Below are 19,489 nucleotides of genomic sequence, written 5' to 3' on the forward strand. Positions count from 1 at the left end.
TAAGGTGACATTGGCCACATTTGGGGTGTTGAAAATTGATTCAGTGCTATACACTGACTAGTCATTGGTCAGTTTAACCACCCTTGTTTTGATTGGTTGGGAACTGTAGCAGTTACTAAGATACGATTAGACTTTATTGTCAGTTTTCACTGAATTTCTTTTTGCGTCCCTGAGCAACACTCGCTTAAGACAGGACATACACATAACATCACATCACAAGACTATTGCACAACTGACAAAAAAACAAAAACATTTACAGTTTTTTCTTCAACAGCATTCCTCCATGACGTAGTACACAAAAACAAGAGCGAGATGCACAAGGCAGTTCCTGGCTAGAAAAAAAATATCTTGAGTGCAACTGCTTTCATACTGCATTTCAGAGCTTTTTCAAATTTAATAGATGGACAGACTGTTCACATATTGCTGAGTGCTAAGGATTTCAATGAATTTCTATCGTGTATGCACAAATATTTCATTACTCAGCAGTAAAGGATGAGGTAAAATAGGTTTTCAAGGAGGCTGATACTGTACATTTGTCTCGTGAGCACTGCTTTGACCCCCCGTGGAGAGAGGTCTTTCCCCTGTTGCCTTTGAAAATGAGTTTTTCTTTAAAGTCATGAGCCTTTATATCACTGACTACAAAGGGGATTCTGCCTTGGGAAACACATTGAGGGGTCTTCATGTTTTGATGTGGGGTTGTTCAGGTTAATAAGTATGCATGCTTATTAGGGGTGGGCATAGTGGGTGGGTGAAAAAAAAGGGTTGTTGTGATGTGCTGTATCGGTGTGCCTGCCTTGCGCCATGTGGTAAGATAGAATGTGTTGCAGACTGTATACACTATGGTTGCAGGCATTGTATAGAGTACAAGTAGAAGTACTGTTACGGATGTAATTACAACACCAGTAGTAAGATAAGTAGCAGTCATGTAATATCATACCACTGGTGTTATAATTGGGTCAGTGACATTTCAGCAGTAGCACACGTCAGGGCGGCGCAACGACAGCCAATGCCACTATGGTATGGATTTTTTTTTGTTTCATTTTAGTGGACTATCTAAGAAGCATATTCATTGCAGTATGTCAACCACCAATTGCTAATTAATTTTTGGGCATTAGATGTTGTTGCGCCACCTGACATCTGAGTCCAAAAAAAGTTATTTTACCCGATTACATCTTTGACAGTCCTTCTATTTCTACTCTATACAACTCTGGTTGCAGGTGCTGAATAACACGGGCCAGGCGATTACTAATTCATTTATGGGCATTAGATGCCGTTGCGCTACCTGAGGTCTGAGCCCAAAAAAAGAGTGCTGTGTCACAATAACAATGTGAGTTGGAGTTTCCCAGGTGGACTTTCGCTATCCAACTCTGGTTGCAGGTGCTGTTCAACACAGGCCAGCTGAAGGAGGCGGAGGCCATGTTCCTCAAGGCTCTGAAGCTGCTGAACCACCGCATGCCCTCAAGGAGCATCACCACGGCCCTCAAATTCGTCTTCGAGAGGCTGCGCAGGACGCACGTCAACAAACACAAGCCCGACAGACCAGAGTAAGAGCCACACAGCTGCAGTGCACTGCATGATTACTCATCTCTCTCTCTCTCTCTCTCTCTCTCTCTCTCTCTCTCTCTCTCTCTCTCTCTCTCTCTCTCTCTCTCTCTCTGTCGACAAACCAGAATAGGAGCCATGCAGCTGCACCGCACTGCATGATCACTCCCCTCTCTTTCTCTCACACTTTCTCTCACACCATGTCACAGTCTTTCTCTCTCTAATAGAGTGGAGTCCACTCTCTCTCGTTGTGTTTTCAACAGTACATAGTAGGAGCCTCACAGCATCATGTGCCCAGTCACCTTTCCTTGTCCGCCACTTCTCTCTTATTCTCTCGACAGCCTCTCCAGTCAGGAGCTACATAGCACCATGTGCCCCCCCCTCACTCTGGTCTAAAAATCTCAGTTGTGAGAAGCTACTGTGAAGTATCACACACCTTTTCCTCAGAGTGATGCACTGAATAACTCGCCCCTTTCACACGGCTGTTCCTTCCCCAGGACAGGAGAGTGATTTCCTGTGGCGTATCGTTTATCAATTGAGAGTAGCCCAATTTATATGGAAATTAAGGGATGTTTTCGGATCAATAACTATAAGGGAAGGCAGCGGGAAATACATTTTAAAAGATAGTTTCCCATGGGAGGGGAGCAGAGGGTTCAGGAGGTGATTGTTTTCGATTAAGTTAATGGCGAAACGGATGCTTAGAATTCCGGTAACGTACAGGGTATTTTTTCCAATCTGTTGCTATCTGTTAATTTGTAGGAATTGTGCCAACTGCAGCATTATCTAGTGAGCAAGTCAGACGCGCCTCCATCGGACGCGTGTAAGGATGTGTAGAACATTGGGGCGACTGACTTGACAACCAAATGCGATAGCACTAACGACTGGGTCTTGGCCATAGCAACCTCCAGTTAGAATAAGTAATGGCAGTTCTCCAGAAAGGTATGAAAAGAAGCAGCTTGTGGCAGAAGGAAGTACTACACCAATCCTTTCTAGTTTTTCTAGTTCTACTACACCAATACTTTTTTGGGCATTTGAGACAATGTGGCAACCGCGGTATAATCGGGATAATTGACTTCACGGTGTGCATATAACAGGAAAAATAATGCACACTGAGGTGTAACGCATGACTGTACTCAAGTCTACTGTATTCTGCTCTACTAGTCTAGTGTACTCCACTCTACTCTACTGTTCTCTACTCTACTGTCCACTTTACTCTCCTAAATGAGATGGGCTCCTGTGGTCTTGCTGTGTTTGCAGGGAGAAGAGACTGGCATATCTGCATGAGCAGATCTACTCGTTGTCCTACATGTGGAAGATCAGCTGCATCAAGAGGCTTCCCAACATCCGCCGTGGCACGCTGGCCATCGTGATGGAGGGAAACTGTGCTAAGTACACCACAGAGCAGGACAAGGTCCGGCAGACCAGCACAGAAACACTCACACACCACATATACACACACAAACACACGTCACATTGAAAAGGCATAGCCCACTTGGGTTTATGCCTGCCCATAGATTTAAGGCTGTTCTTTTAAAAACATGTTGAGTACGTTTTTTCCACAAGTTTTCAAAACAAGCCGCGGCTGGTGGCACGACACTTCGATTAGCCTCGCTATCAGCTGGTTGCTACTCTAGGATACATACAGAGCAGGGGGAGGGAGCAAATCAGAGGCACCTCATTCTCACGTCATGGGTATGCATGAGAAGGACCGGAAAACCCTGTCGCTTGACCAAAAGCTGCTTTACTAGCCTACGTAGACGGCTTGAGACAAAGCAACTTTTTTGTTTGTTTGTTTTCAACGCATTCCATGATAATGGTGAACACAGAAATATTAATGAAATGACGATGAAAGTAGATCTTTAACCATATGGTGGTATAGAGAAAAAAAAACACTTTTCGATGAACCAAACAACTTAGCTCCAATCGAGTCCTTGTCAGTATACAGTACGTAGTATACATACCTACGTAACAAACAAACATCCCTTTCTTTCTCTTTCCATAGTAACAAACATACATACATACTGTACATACATAACAAACACATTTCTCTCTTTCTTTTGCTGCAACGCAACCCTTCACTCAACAAAATCACATTAGTACCACCTGCAGTACATGTACTGTACTTTGCATACTAAGGGATATCAGCCATTATGTATGGTACTCTCCATCTCCCTCTCTGTCTCTCTCCATCTCTCCTTCTCTTCCCCCCTCTCTACCATCCTCATCTCTCCTCCCCATCCTCTGTAGCTGCTGTTCTACATGCTGGACAAATTCCATTTCAGCGAGGTGTCACCTACAGTATGCACTTTACATTATTCTTCAGTTCATGCTCTCCATCGCTCTCTCTCTCCCTCCTTGTCTCTCCTCCTTGTCCCACTCCCCACCCCCGTCTCCAGCTGATGTTGTACATGCTGGACAAGTTCCAGTTCAGCCAGGTGGCAGGCCTGGAGGAGGATTGCCGTCACTACGAGCAGAAGCTGCTGGCCCTGTGCAGCGAGCTGCCCGACACGCCCGACGCCTACCGCCTCATCTCGCACTTCATACGCAACCTCTGCTTGGTACGCCTATGCGAGGGACGCCTAGAGGATGCCATACAGTATGGTGCGTGTGTGTGTGTCTGTGTGTGTGTTTGTGTGTGTGTGTGTGTGTGTGTGTGTGTGTGTGTGTGTGTGTGTGTGTGTGTGTGTGTGTGTGTGTGTGTGTGTGTGTGTGTGTGTGTGTGTGTGTGTGTGTGTGTGTGTGTACGACTTCTGCATACACTTGTGCTAGGAACACCTGGAGGATGGCATACTGTATGGTGTGTGCGTGGGCATGTTTGCGTGTGAGTGTGTGATAACTTTCTGACGCGAACTCCGGACAATTGGCGCATTCTTGGCAGCCGCCATAGCTCTAAACTTGTGAATGTGTGTATATCTTTATCAATCAAAACACTTTGAGTCAACTATAGTTGGGATATTGTGTTACATAAATCACTTTTAATTGATTTTTGATAGACTTTGATGTACAAAATATGCATGTAATGAGACATTAATTGACATTTGACAATTGACATTAACCCGGAGAGGTAGTAGAGAAGGCAGTTTGTGTGATCTGTTAGCCTGGTCACGCAACTCTAGAGGCAAATGCTGTGAAGTGAAGTGCCTGTTCTCTGTGCTGGTGTGTACCAGCGTACCAGAATGTGTATGTGTGGGCATGGTTTAAAAACAGTGTGTGTGTGTGTGTGTGTGTGTGTGTGTGTGTGTGTGTGTGTGCGTGCGTGCGTGCGTGCGTGCGTGCTTGTGTGTGTGTGTCTGTCTCTGCAGGCTTCCAGGCCAGGAGGGCGATCAAGGTGTTGAACCAGGTGGGAGTTGACATGTGGCTTCTGGCCAGCCTCTGCCTCCCTATGCTATTCACCGGCAGGTCAGCGCGCACACGCACACACATACACACACACACACACACACACACACACACACACACACACACACACACACACACACACACACACACACAAACCTCAGGGCTTGACATTAACTTTTTTGCTCGCTGGCCACTGCGACTAGTGGTTTTCTAGAGTCACCAGCCATCCAGCTATTCCACTAGCCACAAATTAGATTTTGTTTTCATCATAACGCTGCACAGCCGGGCTCAAACTACATGACTCACGATTTTGTGTCCTATTTTGACGTCGGGGTGCGCTGCACACATGAAGAGAATCGCAATTGTCAATCTCATCACTGATCACAACCACAGAGACAATGCCTGACGTACTATTTCCAGTCGCAAATATCAAACAGTGTTTGATTTCTACGATTTGCAATCGGTCATGTAGATTGAGCCTGCCTTACATCTAACCTCAGAAGATGAGGTGCTTAATGCAAGAATATGAGTGCATGGGTTTCTACATGGAAATAAAACAAATAAATAGAAACTGAGTAACTGAGATTTTTCTTGAACTGAAATACAAACAATCTATACAAAAAGGGCAAAGTGAAGAATAAATGCTATTCTGATATGTCATACCATAGAATAATACCTGCCAAATTGGCTAGTGACACTAAAATTGTTACTAGCAGTAGCAACAGCCAAGTTTTACCAGCATTTGGCCGATTGGCAGGTGCCAGTGTCAAGCCCTGAGACACACACACACATACAGTGGTGCTCATATGTTTACATACCCCAGCAGAATATACGCTTTCTCTGCGATTTCTCACCAAATATGAAGGATTACACAAAACCTTTTTTTTGACTCGTTGCTAGTGACTGGCTTAAGATATTTATTAGCAATTTTTTGTGTTTACTTTTTCAAAAGCATGATCACAACCCAAACTACCCAAATGACCCTGTTCAAAAGTTTACATACCCTAGTTTCTGATGCTGAATATGGCCCTGTTTAACATCAGGGATTGCTCTAAATTGTTTGTGGTAGTTGTGGATAAGGCTCTTAATGTTCTCAGATGACAAAACAGCACATTCTTCCTGGCAGAATGGTTATTTCCTATAATATCTTTGGGTGTCTTGCTGGAACCTCACATTTGAGGTTTCCCCTGAGTGGCTCAATGATGTTGAGATCAGGAGAGTGAGATGGTCGCTCAAAAACCTTCATTTTATTCTATCTGAAGCTAATGACGGGTTGATTTGGCTTTCTGTGTCGAAATATTATAAATATATGAAATATATACTCACAAACACATATCTCTATGCCGGCTGTGACTACACAAACACACACACTTACTCATCACAGTACATCACACAGTGCACAGGATCCTATTAGGCTGCAGCAACACGCTGCTCCCTCCAGCCAATGCAAATTACAAACCCACACACACATCTGGCACAGTGCAGTATGTGGGCTCTGGCTATGGTGTGTGTGTGTGTGTGTGTGTGTGTGTGTGTGTGTGTGTGTGTGTGTGTGTGTGTGTGTGTGTGTGTGTGTGTGTGTGTGTGTGTGTGTGTGTGTGTGTGTGTGTGTGTGTGTGTGTGTGTGTGTATTTCTGCCTCTGCTCTGCAGATATGGCCTTTGCTAGCATGAATATCTGTGTGTGTATCTCTGCCTCTGTTCGACAGATATCGCCTGGCCGTGCTGGCATGTATATCATTGTACCGTATCTCTGCCTCTGTTTTGCAGACATGGTTTGTGCATGCATGTGTGTATTATTTCTGTCGTGCATCTGTGTGTGTTTTGGCTGGTGCATGCATATACGGTATACCTGTGTGTGTGTATTTCTGCTTCTGCCCTGCAGATATGGCTCCTGTAATCTGATGACCGTGAGGCTGGAGCACCTGAGCAATGTGACGGGTGTCACCACCGCTAAAGGCTGGTTCTACACCGCCTGCTTCAACTGCATGCTTTACGCCGGTAAATACTTATTTATTTAGTCTTCAAAAAAGCATTTTGCAATTAGCAATTAGCAATTTTAGCAATTACCCCCGCCAAGGAGGTTATGTTTTCGGTTGTGTTGGTTTGTTTGTTTGTTCCTTGGAGGAGGTCCGCACTCTCTGAGTGCATTTCTAGTAATTAATTTAAATTTCAATTACTGTATATAGTGGGAAAGGGCAGTGTTGATATTTGGAAAAACGTCTACAGTATGTAAAACCATGCCGTAGTCAATTGAGAGCAATATTGTGAATTATATTGCATTGGAGGCCAGACATTCCACTTAAAAACATTTCATAGTCAAGCCAGACTATTTTGCATGGAAAGTATAGACTGGCCTTGTACGGTTCAGATAGCTGAGTGCTGTAGGGCAGTGGTCTCCAATTAACTTTTCCCAAAGGCCAAATTATGTAGAGCAAGTGAGGCCGGGGGCCTAATAATACATAAAAATAAAAATATATATAGAAACACTTGAAAATATTAAAATATTATTATTAGCTGTTGCTATAGTGCCAGGAAGGACTGTAAATAAAGTCCAACTGTGGACAAGTTAATGTCAGAGAGAGAGAGAGAGAGAGAGAGAGAGAGAGAGAGAGAGAGAGAGAGAGAGAGAGAGAGAGAGAGAGAGAGTGAGAGAGAGAGAGAATGAATGGTCAACGGTCAACTGCTGAATGCATGTTCAACTGCTGAGCGTGCTCTCCAGCAGAACTACCTCAGTCACGGAGGGAGGGAGGGAGAGATTGACATGACAAGACCTAAAACAAATAGGCCTATATGTGCGCTAATATGATGCATTCTCTGCTCAAATTATCTCGCATAACGTGCCCCATCCAAACTACGGAAAAAAATTCTCATCCAAATTTAGAATACTACAGTAGGCAAGCTAAAATGCAATGAAGATGATATCACTAATACACAAAAATAGTGCAGGGGACTGGAGAATCGTCCAGAGTGCTCCAACTGCTGAGCGCTCAAGACTCTTCTGGTTGAACAGAGGGAAACACGCTCACCGTGCGTGCAGATTACAGGCTGTCAGGGAGATAAGGTGGGCCGTCAGGAATATTAAACCCTATTCTACCTAACTGCTATAGGTATGTTTCCTGGACATTTCTGAAAGTCGGGTTAGGGGTAGGGTGGGGCAAGGTAGACTACTGTTCTCAGATGCTCCCGTAGCGCGTTTGCTCTCACATAAATGACCTCGCATAATGCGACACTTCCTTACTACAGAGATTCCTTACTACAGAATATTACGAGTAAAAGACAAATCAAAGCTGATGTAACAAAGAGAAAATGAGAATCATTTACATCTGCAAACAGAAGAGAGTTGAGAAAACTCAGACAACTCGGCTTAAAAAACTGTGCGCTTCGCGCCTCATGATTCTCCTGGTTTAATAGAAAGGGCGCGGCTCACTGCACAGTCTGCACCCAGGCAACGTTGACCTTCAGGAATACTCAGCAAATCTTCTACCTGGCTCTATATTTCCCAGACATTTTTAAGAAACAGGTTTACTTTTTGTCCTCCCTTCTTTTGGTCACGACTGTTCTCTGGAGCTTGAGTTGCGTTAACATCTCTGCATGTAGGCTACTTTGCATAACGTGATACTTCCAAATACGGGGATTGTCAGACAAACTTCAAATAAATGTGAGTAAACAAAAGCTAAAATGTATCTGGCCTCCTAAATACATAAAAAAGTGAAGGAGAGAATTGTCCTCATCTTCAACCAGAAGAGAGGAAAGTGCTTCGACACGCACAATTGCGAAAGGTGTGATGTCCGAGGTCGATGCAATGAGAAATAACGAATAGTCTAGATGTCTAGCAGACATCAGATTTGCACTTCATCGTTTTCCCTCATTGCCAATGTCTGTCATGAGACTGTTAGTATAAGATTTAACTATATGTGAATGCTTAGGAAAGATCACTGGCGTTTTCGTGATCGCAAATCACGCATGGCCACAAATAGGCGCATTTATGGTTTCATTTGTAAGGACCTCATGGCGGGCCAAAAGTTTGCCGCCCACAGGCCGCACTTTGCCCGCAGGCCGTTGTTTGGAGACCAGTGCTGTAGGGCGAACCAAACTGCTATCATTCAAACTGCCTCTACATGCTATGACCAATCACAGTAACAGTGACAAAGCCACTCCAGCGATTTGTCATTTTAGGGGCTTTTATGTCTTGATATCACAGTGTAATGTCAGTGACAGGAGGTGAGTGGGAGAGGGAGATGAGGGAGGATTGGGAAATGACCTAGGGCCAGAATTGTTCTGGAAAACAAGTCTGTCATGGCATACAATGTGAGCCCTCGGGTAGCGTTCTATCATCGGGTCGTATAGTGTGAGGACATGAGTTGTGAGATGTGAACAATATATGTCCATCAAAGTGCTGAACATCGAAGCAGCTGCGTGGTGATTCTGCTTTCACTTAGCACTACTGAGAGACTGAACGGCTGTGTCTGCCTTGTCAGGAGACTTGTGATAAATTGTCCTCAACCGTTGATCAGCTAAAATTGAACACTTGTAATTGAACTGAACTGCACGTAATATCCCAAATTAATCACATGCTAGACGAATGGGGAGTCCCATAATGTTCATGTCAAATGTTCATCTTTCACAATAATAGTGTAACCACAGAAAACACTGTATGCAACCCCAATTAATAATAATAATGTTCTTACATTGAAACACAGCACATTCAAACAATAAAATGGACAAAAACAAATAAATGAAATAGAAACAGTTGTCCATCACATTACCCACGACTGAAAAGATTGCGCATTGTATGCCCAGCTTTAGCCGTTTCAGCCACGACCAAGTGCTGAGTGATTCTACTGAAGAAAGGGGACCAACTTTCACTTCAATTTTTTTTTTAACTTAAATATCATACTTTTGCAGGACTTCGGTACGGCCAAGGTGATCTCCAGAGTACATCTTTTAAAAGAGACTGAGTTGAATTCAAAAGCAGGCAGGCACTAGACATGGACCTTCAAAATGATATAAAACCCCCTGATCCCTCTGTACCAACGCATGCATTTTTAAATATATTTTTTAGGACAGTTGAAGAGGTGAACAGGAAATGATGGGGAGAGAGTAAATGACCTTGGAAATTTGGGAAATGACCCAGGCCATACTCTAACCTGGGTCTCCATGGTCATGCAAAGTCAATGTATGCATTTTTAAAGGGAACTTTAATCACTAATGCGGTACGGTCAGGGCAGTGGTGGACGAAGTACACCAGTTATGTACTTGAGTAAAAGTACAGTTACCTTGCATTGAAAACTACTCAAGTAAAAGTGAAAGTATTCACCTCACTTTTTTACTTGAGTAGAAGTACAAAAGTATCTGCCATCAAAAATACTTAAGTACTAAAAGTAAAAAGTAAAAACTTAAAAATGAGGCCTTTGGTGCAATTTTAATATTTAAGTGTTGTAGGCCTAGTTTGGTCATATCTAATTAAATATCCTCTGATTTGCATAGGCTATACCAACTGAACATGTTAGAACTAGGCCTTAACAGGCCTCAGAAACACTGTGGAGTAAGTCCATGGATGTTATAGCATCAGAAGTTCATTTTCACCTCTCTAAACAGTTAATACTGACCCTAACATGCCCAAAAGAACACATGAAAGGCCATTAATATTAAGAATGATCAGGCTGAAATTGATTATATGCCTATTAGAACAACTACTACAATACCCCCCAGCCGTAGGCCTAGTCCAGTATAGGCCTACTTATTTGTGACAGCAAGGAGTTAGAGTAGTAGCCAATAAAGTACTTTATGTTTAATTTTTATTATAATTATGGTTTTGGTAGACCTCTTCTTCTTCTTCTTATTATTATTATTATTATTATTATTATTATTATTATTATTATTATTATTATTATTATTATTATTATTATTATTATTATTATTATTATTATTATTATTATTATGTAGTGTTTGGTTATGTTAAGGTTGGCTTAGGCCTATGTATGGACAAACAGACTTCTTGCGATTCTAAGCTACCTTTAAAGATAGGAACATCTTCATATACTTGTAATGGTCTCTATTTGCTAGATGCCAATGATTTGCAATAGCCTACTTGATACAACTTAATTGGAACACTTATGCCTGATCATGAAAAAGCCTTTTGTGCCTGTGCACATCACTGGGCCAATATTTAGCCAAAGTCCACTTTTTTCTCTCTCTTTTCTTTTTTTTATTACTTTGTTACTGTTGTTTTTTACAACCTCACTTTGGTGGTATTGCCAGTGCTTTTCATATCCACTGTAGCCTACTGATCTGACTTAAGGGAAAGGATACATGTTGCAAGGATACATGTTGAATGTAGCCTCACTTTGCAACATATGGTGGGCATGGCAATCCTCATGTAAAGATACAAACCCTTTACACAAGCCTCTTTTCCATAAAGTTGAAGCAAATCATTTTTTGGTGACAGGGGAGTCTATTAGACAAGTAATTGTTATTCCCAACTACTTCAGAAAATACTGCAATGTATTGAGGGGAAAGAATGCTATCACGGAGTTGTGCGCCTGGATGGTTTGGAATAAGCAGCGTTTAGGCATCCTGTGTACTTGACTCAATAAACCAACACGCTACAAAAGCGGCAATTATGTGACTCTCTTATAAGCCATAACACAGATATAGCACAGTAAGTCAAATAAGCAGTAGGGCCTACATTAAGTATCAATTCGCTGATTATTCAGTTCAAACGCGAAGCCTATCAGACAAATTTCGTCTTGTCAGGAGAGTGCAGCCTGCAGTGCGAGCCAAACCTCTCCCCCACACAACGAATACGACGTGCAGATTAATACACTCTAACAAAGTTATTGTCGCCTGCTTTGTTGTTTTGCTGTGCTTTCCGCATGTTACTAGAAAGTAGGTACCGTTTCTTCTTATTTCAATTCATCTCGCAAGGCGCAACAGTGGACACATCAGTAGGTGCATTCGATATGTGTCAACGCATGTATGCGCATTTAGACAGCAATGCACCCTGGATGGAAAATGCTGCATGACGGTTAGATTTCCTGTCAAACTTCGAAATTTCGTCGACGTTGCGTTGACGAGGTGACATGTCACATGGTGTAAAACTATCGCGGGATGAATGCGGCTGCAGTCAGATCTTGCAACCTCTGCAGTTGCTTATCCCCTTCAACGCTCGTCGGTGGACTGCCTCCGAGGTCACGCGCCCATGAACTGGTTGGTCAACAACTCACTCACGTGTGTATATGGGTCTTGTCTCACACCTCTACACAAGTTTGCGCAGGTCCCCACTTCAGCTCCTCCTCACTGCCTGTCCCCCCACTCCTCACACGTGGTGTGTTAGTAGAGCAAACGTCTCGTTCATATTTGTGGCGACTTTAAATGCGCTGTATTTAATAACACCCACATCGTGACAACAAGTTCTCGCTCACGTGCTTCCGTCAACGTTGGTCGACAGCAACAAAGTCGTATGGGCTTAGTGGTCTTGCTCTGCTCGCTTTCCTTCTAAAACTAAATCTGTACAGGAGAGCTTGTTGTCACGTGACACATTACAACCAATCACAATGGCGAATCTCTGAGTCTGCCAATCGGATTCAGTTTCACTTTCTTCACACCAGCATGAAATCTCAGATTTCATTTGACCAGGGCATTAAACATGAATTAATTCACCTGCCGTGTATCGCCTTAAAAAATTTTTTAAAAAAGGAACGAGTGTAGCTGTAAATGTAACGAAGTGAAAGTACTAAATTTCGCTTTGAAATGTAGTGAAGTAAAAGTATAAAGTCTTACCAAATAAAAATACTTGAGTAAAGTATGAAAGTATGAAAATGTTACTTAAGTACAGTAACGAATTACATTTACTTCGTTACTGTCCACCACTGGGTCAGGGCACAGCAATCTGTAGCCTTGGGGCCCCATGCCATCTTCATCCGGGCCTGGGTACGCTACTCTGGCTCTCAGGCATTCAGGGGTGACGTTGTCCTCTGTTGAGCCTGCAAGGTCGGGCGTGAAGTATAATTTGCTAAAATATGTCAAGTGCACATTTGTTCAATCATTCAAAGGGCACATTCACAGTTTTTACATTTTGGTCAAACAGAATTTCAAACTTCTGTGTTAACCCTGTTGCATAGATTGATTTTTGACCATTGACCTGACTTGACTTGATTTTGCATCACCTACTGTAATGTACAGAGCTTGCTGTGCAAGTAGTTACTATGCTCTTGCTATATTTTTACTCGGTGGGTCTGTGTGTGTGCGTGTGTGTGTTTCAGGTTTTATGGTCAGGCAGCTGGATGAGTGTCTGCTTTTTGTGGAGGAGTCTCAGTCTGACCCCTGTCTGCTGGCGGATAAAGGCCTGATGTTCACACTCTACTCAGCCCTGGCCCTCTGGTGACACCACACACACACACACACACACACACACACACACACACACACACACACACACACACACACACACACACACACACACACACACACACACACACACACACACACACACACACACACACACCAAATTACTCACACACACCACACACCCACACACACAGATGTTATTCACAGAAAGTCAAGTGTTTGTGTGTGTGTGTTCATGTTAAGGATGCAAAATTTGCCAGATCCGATCCGATATTAATATTACAGTTATGGCCAATAACCGGTTTAAGTTAACCAATACATACATGTATATAAAAAATGGTATGAGCGAGCGCTATACCGTATGCGGACGGAGGTCACGGCCCCCAGTTTGGGAAGATCTGTGAACAATACACAGTTGGCTACTCTGCAGGAATTATATAACATTGGTTGTTCATATCGGCCGAGTTTTTCATATCGGACCGATACCGATATCCTAAAAAATGCCAAATATCGGCCAGTAGAAATGTAAATGCAGACATCCCTAGTCTTTTGCTGTGTTCCAATACTCGTACTTACCGCCCTCTACGCACTGTGTTTGGGTACTACGCAGGGTGTTCCATTTGTAATCATGGCAGTGAAGTGTACTGTAAAAACTATCTTTGAAGTGAGGAATTAAATACACTTTTCGCACTCAATGGCCGCCATGTTTGTTACGTAGATGAGTGTCTGATCTGTCAAACTGCCGAATTTCTGTAATAACGGCATAGTTTTGATTCCAAAGACAATCGCCATGTGTATGGCGGGGTATCATTAAAAAGTGTCAACAAAACGAACAGTGTCCTCCGTGATGAATTGTTGGCAGTTGGTAAACTCTGATGACACGCGATAAACTGTCATTTCCTTGAAGTGTTCAGACAGAACGTGAAGGCCTACTCGCCTCGTGAATGGCAGAGGGTGGAAAGTGCACTTCACTGCACTTAAACAAGGTACACAGTACACAGGGCGAATACTGGAACACAGCATTTGTCATGTCTATACTGTGTGTACGTGTGTGTGTGTGTGTGTGTGTGTGTGCTTGTGTTTGTGCTTGTGTTTGTGCTTGTGTTTGTGCTTGTCTGTGCGTGTTCATGTATTCATATGGATCTACTGTGTGTGCGTGTGTCTACTCTAGGTATGTGAGGTTGACGGACTGGAATCGTTCGCGTATGTTCTACATGCATGCGAGTGCGCTGTCTCGTGAAGCCCCCTCCACGCTGCAGTCCATCAGTGGCAGGATCATGTTTCTGGAGGTCAACGTGCTGCTCGTCAAGAAGGCCTTGATGGAATTCAACCCCAACATAAAGCACATATACAAGGCCACACTCAAGGTACATAATACACCATTCATATACACAGGGCCGCTGACAGGTTTGGCTGGGCCCGGGACAAAAAAATATCAATGCCCCCCCCCAAAAAAAACCCCTAACCACCAGATTTTTTTCTACAGAGACCTTAGGTGGCCAGTCTACACTTTCGGCCTGAAAGTGCACCACAGACTCTCACATGATATGCTATGTATTATTACGCCTACCCATTAAAAAAGAAATCCCACTGGTACCAAAGTAGCCTTACAACGATGCATACAATTCTATAGTAAATGATCTATCCATCAAATTACTACTATCCATGCATTCTTGCCAACATTCATGTAAACAAAATAAATAGGATCCACATTTTCATTAATAAGACAAGTGTAAGTGTAATTTACTTGAATCAGCTCCCGTTTGCTAAATTGGCTTCAAGTGACTTGTGATGACAGTGAACAAGTGAGCAGCACACCAAAGACGTCAGTGGAACACAGATCTTGTGCTGTGCTCCCTCAAAGTAAGTCCTCCAAGTTCCCACACAAGGAGTAGCCTAACACAGGAACAAGTCAAGCTCCCCCAGGAGTAGAGCAACGATCTGGAGGGCTGGAGGATATGTGGAGTCCTAGGACACACACACACACACACACACACACACACAACAGAGCAGGTTAAGGGAGGCAGCAGTACTGTTCAGGGAATATCCAAAATCGTAAACGTATGAGAGAAGGCAGGTCAGATTTACCGGGAGTAAGACGCAGTTGGAGAATCGGTGGACGAAGGCAGGTCAAGATCCGGGGCAGGAGAGATTTCGTTGTCAGGTTAGGCAAGGTTCAGTAGCAGGGATCAGTCTTCAAGATAGTCGGCGAGCAGGAACAGTGTAGCTTCACAGACGAACTGACACTGAGTGTGTGGAGACCTGGGTTTAAATACTCACACAAGAGGCAACACAAAAGGCAGCAGCCACAAGGAACAGGTGGCAGAGATAAAGACCACTGATCAATTGAGCTACCTGATTGGCCGCTAGAGGGTGATTGAGAGTTAGAGTGTGATTGAGAGTTGGAGTGTGAGAAGGCGTGGCAGCTGGCAGTGTGTGGTGGAAATTACCCAATAGTGGAGCATGGAGCAGACTCGTGACGCATACAATTACACAAACATTCAGCGAGAGTAGATATTGACAGTTTCAGTTTGACAATCTTCAAAATGCATATCACACGGAATGTTTTGCAATTATGGCACAGGCAAGATTTCTCGAAGTTGTTTATGTGTTCCATGCAATGCGTGATAAAATGTAGGCTATGTCGGGCTGGTACTCAAACACAATGTCTCTCTAGGCTTCACCTCAAACAATAACGTCTCTCTAGTCTACCACTTATGAAAAAGCACTCAAACAACACCTACCACGGCAGACAGATTGGATGTTATCAGCATGCAAACACTGTTCATATTTAGTAGGTCTGCTGAAGCAACAGGTGGAGAGGAGAAGCGACTGGAGCGCAGTCTGAACGCGTCTGTCAATCAAACAGACGTGACGTGCATACCCAAACTCCAAACCCATATTTTGAGAATAGATTAACGTGCGATATTTTCTTTATCGCGCGATAAGAGTCTCACATTATCGCAGCACGTTAACGCAGATAACGGCCCACCAATAAATACAATGCAATGTATTTACCGGTATATAGCGCAGTATCACAACTATGAAGTTGAACACTAGATCCTGTATCAACCATTCGGCACACCAAATATCACATATACCAGAAAGGAAAGGACCTGACTGAACAAAACCTCAACATACAGCACATATAAAAGGCCACACTCAAGGTACATGATACATCATAGATCGGCCACGCTCAAGGTACATAATACACCATATATATGAACACTAGATCCTGCGTCTAGCACTCCATATACCATACATCACATATACCAGGAATGCCCTGACCAAACACTCAACATCCAGCATATACACAAGGCCACACTCAAGGTAGGTAATGCACCGGTGAGCACTGTGGCGCAGAGCGCTAAGCCCCCCACATTTGGGCTTGCAAGCCCACGGGGACCCTGGCCCAATTCGAAACGGGAGGCAGTGTCTCGATGACTCTACTCTACTCAGATAGGTGAAGTTAGCTGATGAGGCAGCCGTTACGAAGGGCACTAACGAGTGCGCTGCCTTGTGCATTTGATGTTATGGCGATTCTATGGCGGGAGTTACGTTCATCACGTTAGCGCTTAGCTTACGCATGCTATTTGAAAGGTGAATGATCGTCAGACGGCGGAATCGTAAAGTAGGCTATAAATAGATCTAGCGACAGCATATTTAGATACTACAATGTTGATTTATCCATTCGATTTTCAATATCTACATACATAAGTGTCAGAATAAAGAGCATGATAAGGTAGTAGCTTGGGTAGTAGCCATGTTTGTTTTTCAGGTTTCCGGTTGAGAGGGAGGTGGCGCACAGCATGTTGGGTACCAAGGCGGCGAAGTCAACATCTGATGTATCCTCGAAATATCCTCGTTAGGGCCACAAATGCAGTCAACTGCCGAGGGAGGAAATAAAGCAATTTTTCGTTTCGATTCACACTTCATGACTCGATGTCCAGTTAGCTCACTGGAAGGACAGCTGCCTTCCCTGTTTCGAATTGGGACCCTGTTTCGAGTCTGACTGGGGTTATTTCCTGGCCCTCCCTCATCTCTCTCTCCCAATCATTTCCTGTCTGTTCTCCACTGTCCTGTAAATAAAGGCGGGAAGGCCCCAAAAAATACTTTAAAAAAAATGTGGATGTGCGCTGTGTGGTGCATTACACTTAAGATAGGTAATAGACCATACATCATATACTAGGAAGGCCCTGACCGAACGGACGCCCAACATACAGCAGTTAAACAAAGCCACTCTCAAGGTACATGATACATACAGCACACATACCACATATACTTTGTACCAGGAAACACTGAAGGTGAAAAGAAAACCATACAAGACATCCCACAGTGACGGTAGATAGCACATCATTCATTCATTCATTCATTCATTCATTCATTCATTCATTATGGTTTCTGTGTCACTCTTCCTCCCTCTCTCTCTCTCTCTCTCTCTCTCTCTCTCTCTCTCTCTCTCTCTCTCTCCCTCTCTCTCCCCCATATCCCCCGGCCATCCAGTGTTTTGCGGACTTTAAGCAGCGCTACAGCACCAACCAGATCTACAGTGCGCGGGTGCTGCACCTGCGTGCCTACCTGAACCAGCTGACTGGCCAGGAGGGCGCGGCCCAGCAGCTGCTGCAGAAGGCCCTGACCATCTGCGACGCCCAGGGGAACAAGCTGGAGAGGAGCTGGATACAACAGAACCAGGTAACATACTACGCACACACACACACATACACACACTCATGTGCACACAGACACAAACTTGTCGTCAGGTCAGAAAACCTGCCATGCGCTTCCTATTGGAGACATTGAGGATGGACTAGGTCCGAAACGTCTGTTGCTCCAGTTTTAACCTCTGACTTAAGTTGTACATTTTCGGCTACAATATACATTTTTCACGCAAGCATTGTGTGTGCCTCTTTTTCCATTACCTTAAGTGATTACTAGTTTTTGGGAGCGGACACACCAAGCAATATTCGGGTTTAAAGTGTAGGCACAGACGCCGACCTTGTTGGTTTTTGTCATAAGTCATCAGGTCAGGAATGTAGTGCACACAGAAACGCACCTCAACCATTACGCTGCTTACAGCATAGAGCAGAGGCCGAATAAACAACCAAGGACTCTGGGTTTTGACGATGCATAGGCTATAGACCCAGTCGGCAACTCTGGGCCCACCCATGAAATTGCTTGCTTTCCCCCACGTTGGCTAATCAATATGCCAAATGACTCTCTCTCTCTCTCTCTCTCTCTCTCTCTCTCTCTCTCTCTCTCTGTCGCAGGAGGTTTGGCAGCTGCCGCCGGAGGAGCAGGAGAAGGGCCACCTGTCGTGGTTCGTGGCCACCATGACCATGCCCGAGTGGGACGACTCGTGTCCGCCCACGCACGAGGAGCTGCGACAGCACCGCTACGTCTTCACCACGCCAACGCTGTCTGCCCTCACCCCCAAGACCTCCGCGCAGCTCACGGGCTCCGTCTCTGGGCAAGTCATGGGCAAGGCCTCTACCATCCGCCCTGCCGAGCGGTCACACTCGCACTCGCGCAAGAGCACGCCCGAGGAGGAGGAGAAGGGGGCCTGGACAGACACCAGGACGGGGAGGGTGGAGTGGGCCACCCCCACGCACAAGGAGGCGGCCCGGATCGGGTGGGTTGAAGAATGTGAGCTGGTCATTGCGGGCACGACGGTCATCAATGGGGAGGTGGTCAACGGTGAGCCCGGCGATGACGGTGAGGCAGGCTCGTTCGTTGAGGCAAGTGACCTCCAGTCATTGCAGGACGTCCTCCTCACTTCCGAAATTGCTGAGAGTGAGGCGCCGCACGTCGCCGGGAATGTGTGAATAGGTTTTTGCCCTATACATGGTTTAAGGAACTGTCACGCTTTGTTTTGTTTTTCTTCTGATGCTGTCCAGGAAAAATATGTAAATAAAGTCAAGAACATACAAGAAACCATATGTTTAAGAAGCTTAATTGTAGCCCCATGATACACTCCGCTCCACCAGTGGATGACTAAAATAGTCATTGAAAGGTTCACTACCATAGCAGTAGCACTACACTACTATGATTGGGCCTTTAGTAATGCACTACGACTTGGTCATTGCTATTCTGGAACGGGAACGTGTAACATGTCTTAAGCGGTGAAACACATTTTCAAACCCGTTTGAGCTAGAGTATATCCTTTTCTTCTTTGCAACACAAATTATTCATGCCACTCAGTCAGTCACCTTGCACTCTGTCCTGCAGTCACCCAGTATCAACATCACATCACATCAAGGT

The 19,489-nt window shown here is 44.3% G+C and overlaps 1 protein-coding gene across 1 annotated transcript in view; it reads left to right on the top strand.

Moving 5' to 3' along the window:
* The window catches only part of LOC134454118 (adenylate cyclase type 10-like), a 40,503-nt gene extending 21,347 nt beyond the window's left edge, over positions 1–19,156 (top strand). The window contains exons 24-32 of the mRNA XM_063204917.1: positions 1,378–1,544; positions 2,800–2,953; positions 3,939–4,143; positions 4,845–4,941; positions 6,765–6,880; positions 13,147–13,264; positions 14,403–14,598; positions 17,735–17,923; positions 18,499–19,156. Coding sequence (XP_063060987.1) covers positions 1,378–1,544; positions 2,800–2,953; positions 3,939–4,143; positions 4,845–4,941; positions 6,765–6,880; positions 13,147–13,264; positions 14,403–14,598; positions 17,735–17,923; positions 18,499–19,053 — 1,797 coding nt within the window. The 3' untranslated portion in view covers positions 19,054–19,156. The remainder of the gene's footprint in view (positions 1–1,377; positions 1,545–2,799; positions 2,954–3,938; positions 4,144–4,844; positions 4,942–6,764; positions 6,881–13,146; positions 13,265–14,402; positions 14,599–17,734; positions 17,924–18,498) is intronic.
* The last annotated feature ends 333 nt before the right edge of the window (positions 19,157–19,489 follow it).

Source organism: Engraulis encrasicolus, chromosome 8 (genome assembly GCF_034702125.1).
Source record: "Engraulis encrasicolus isolate BLACKSEA-1 chromosome 8, IST_EnEncr_1.0, whole genome shotgun sequence".
Lineage (NCBI taxonomy): Eukaryota > Metazoa > Chordata > Actinopteri > Clupeiformes > Engraulidae > Engraulis > Engraulis encrasicolus.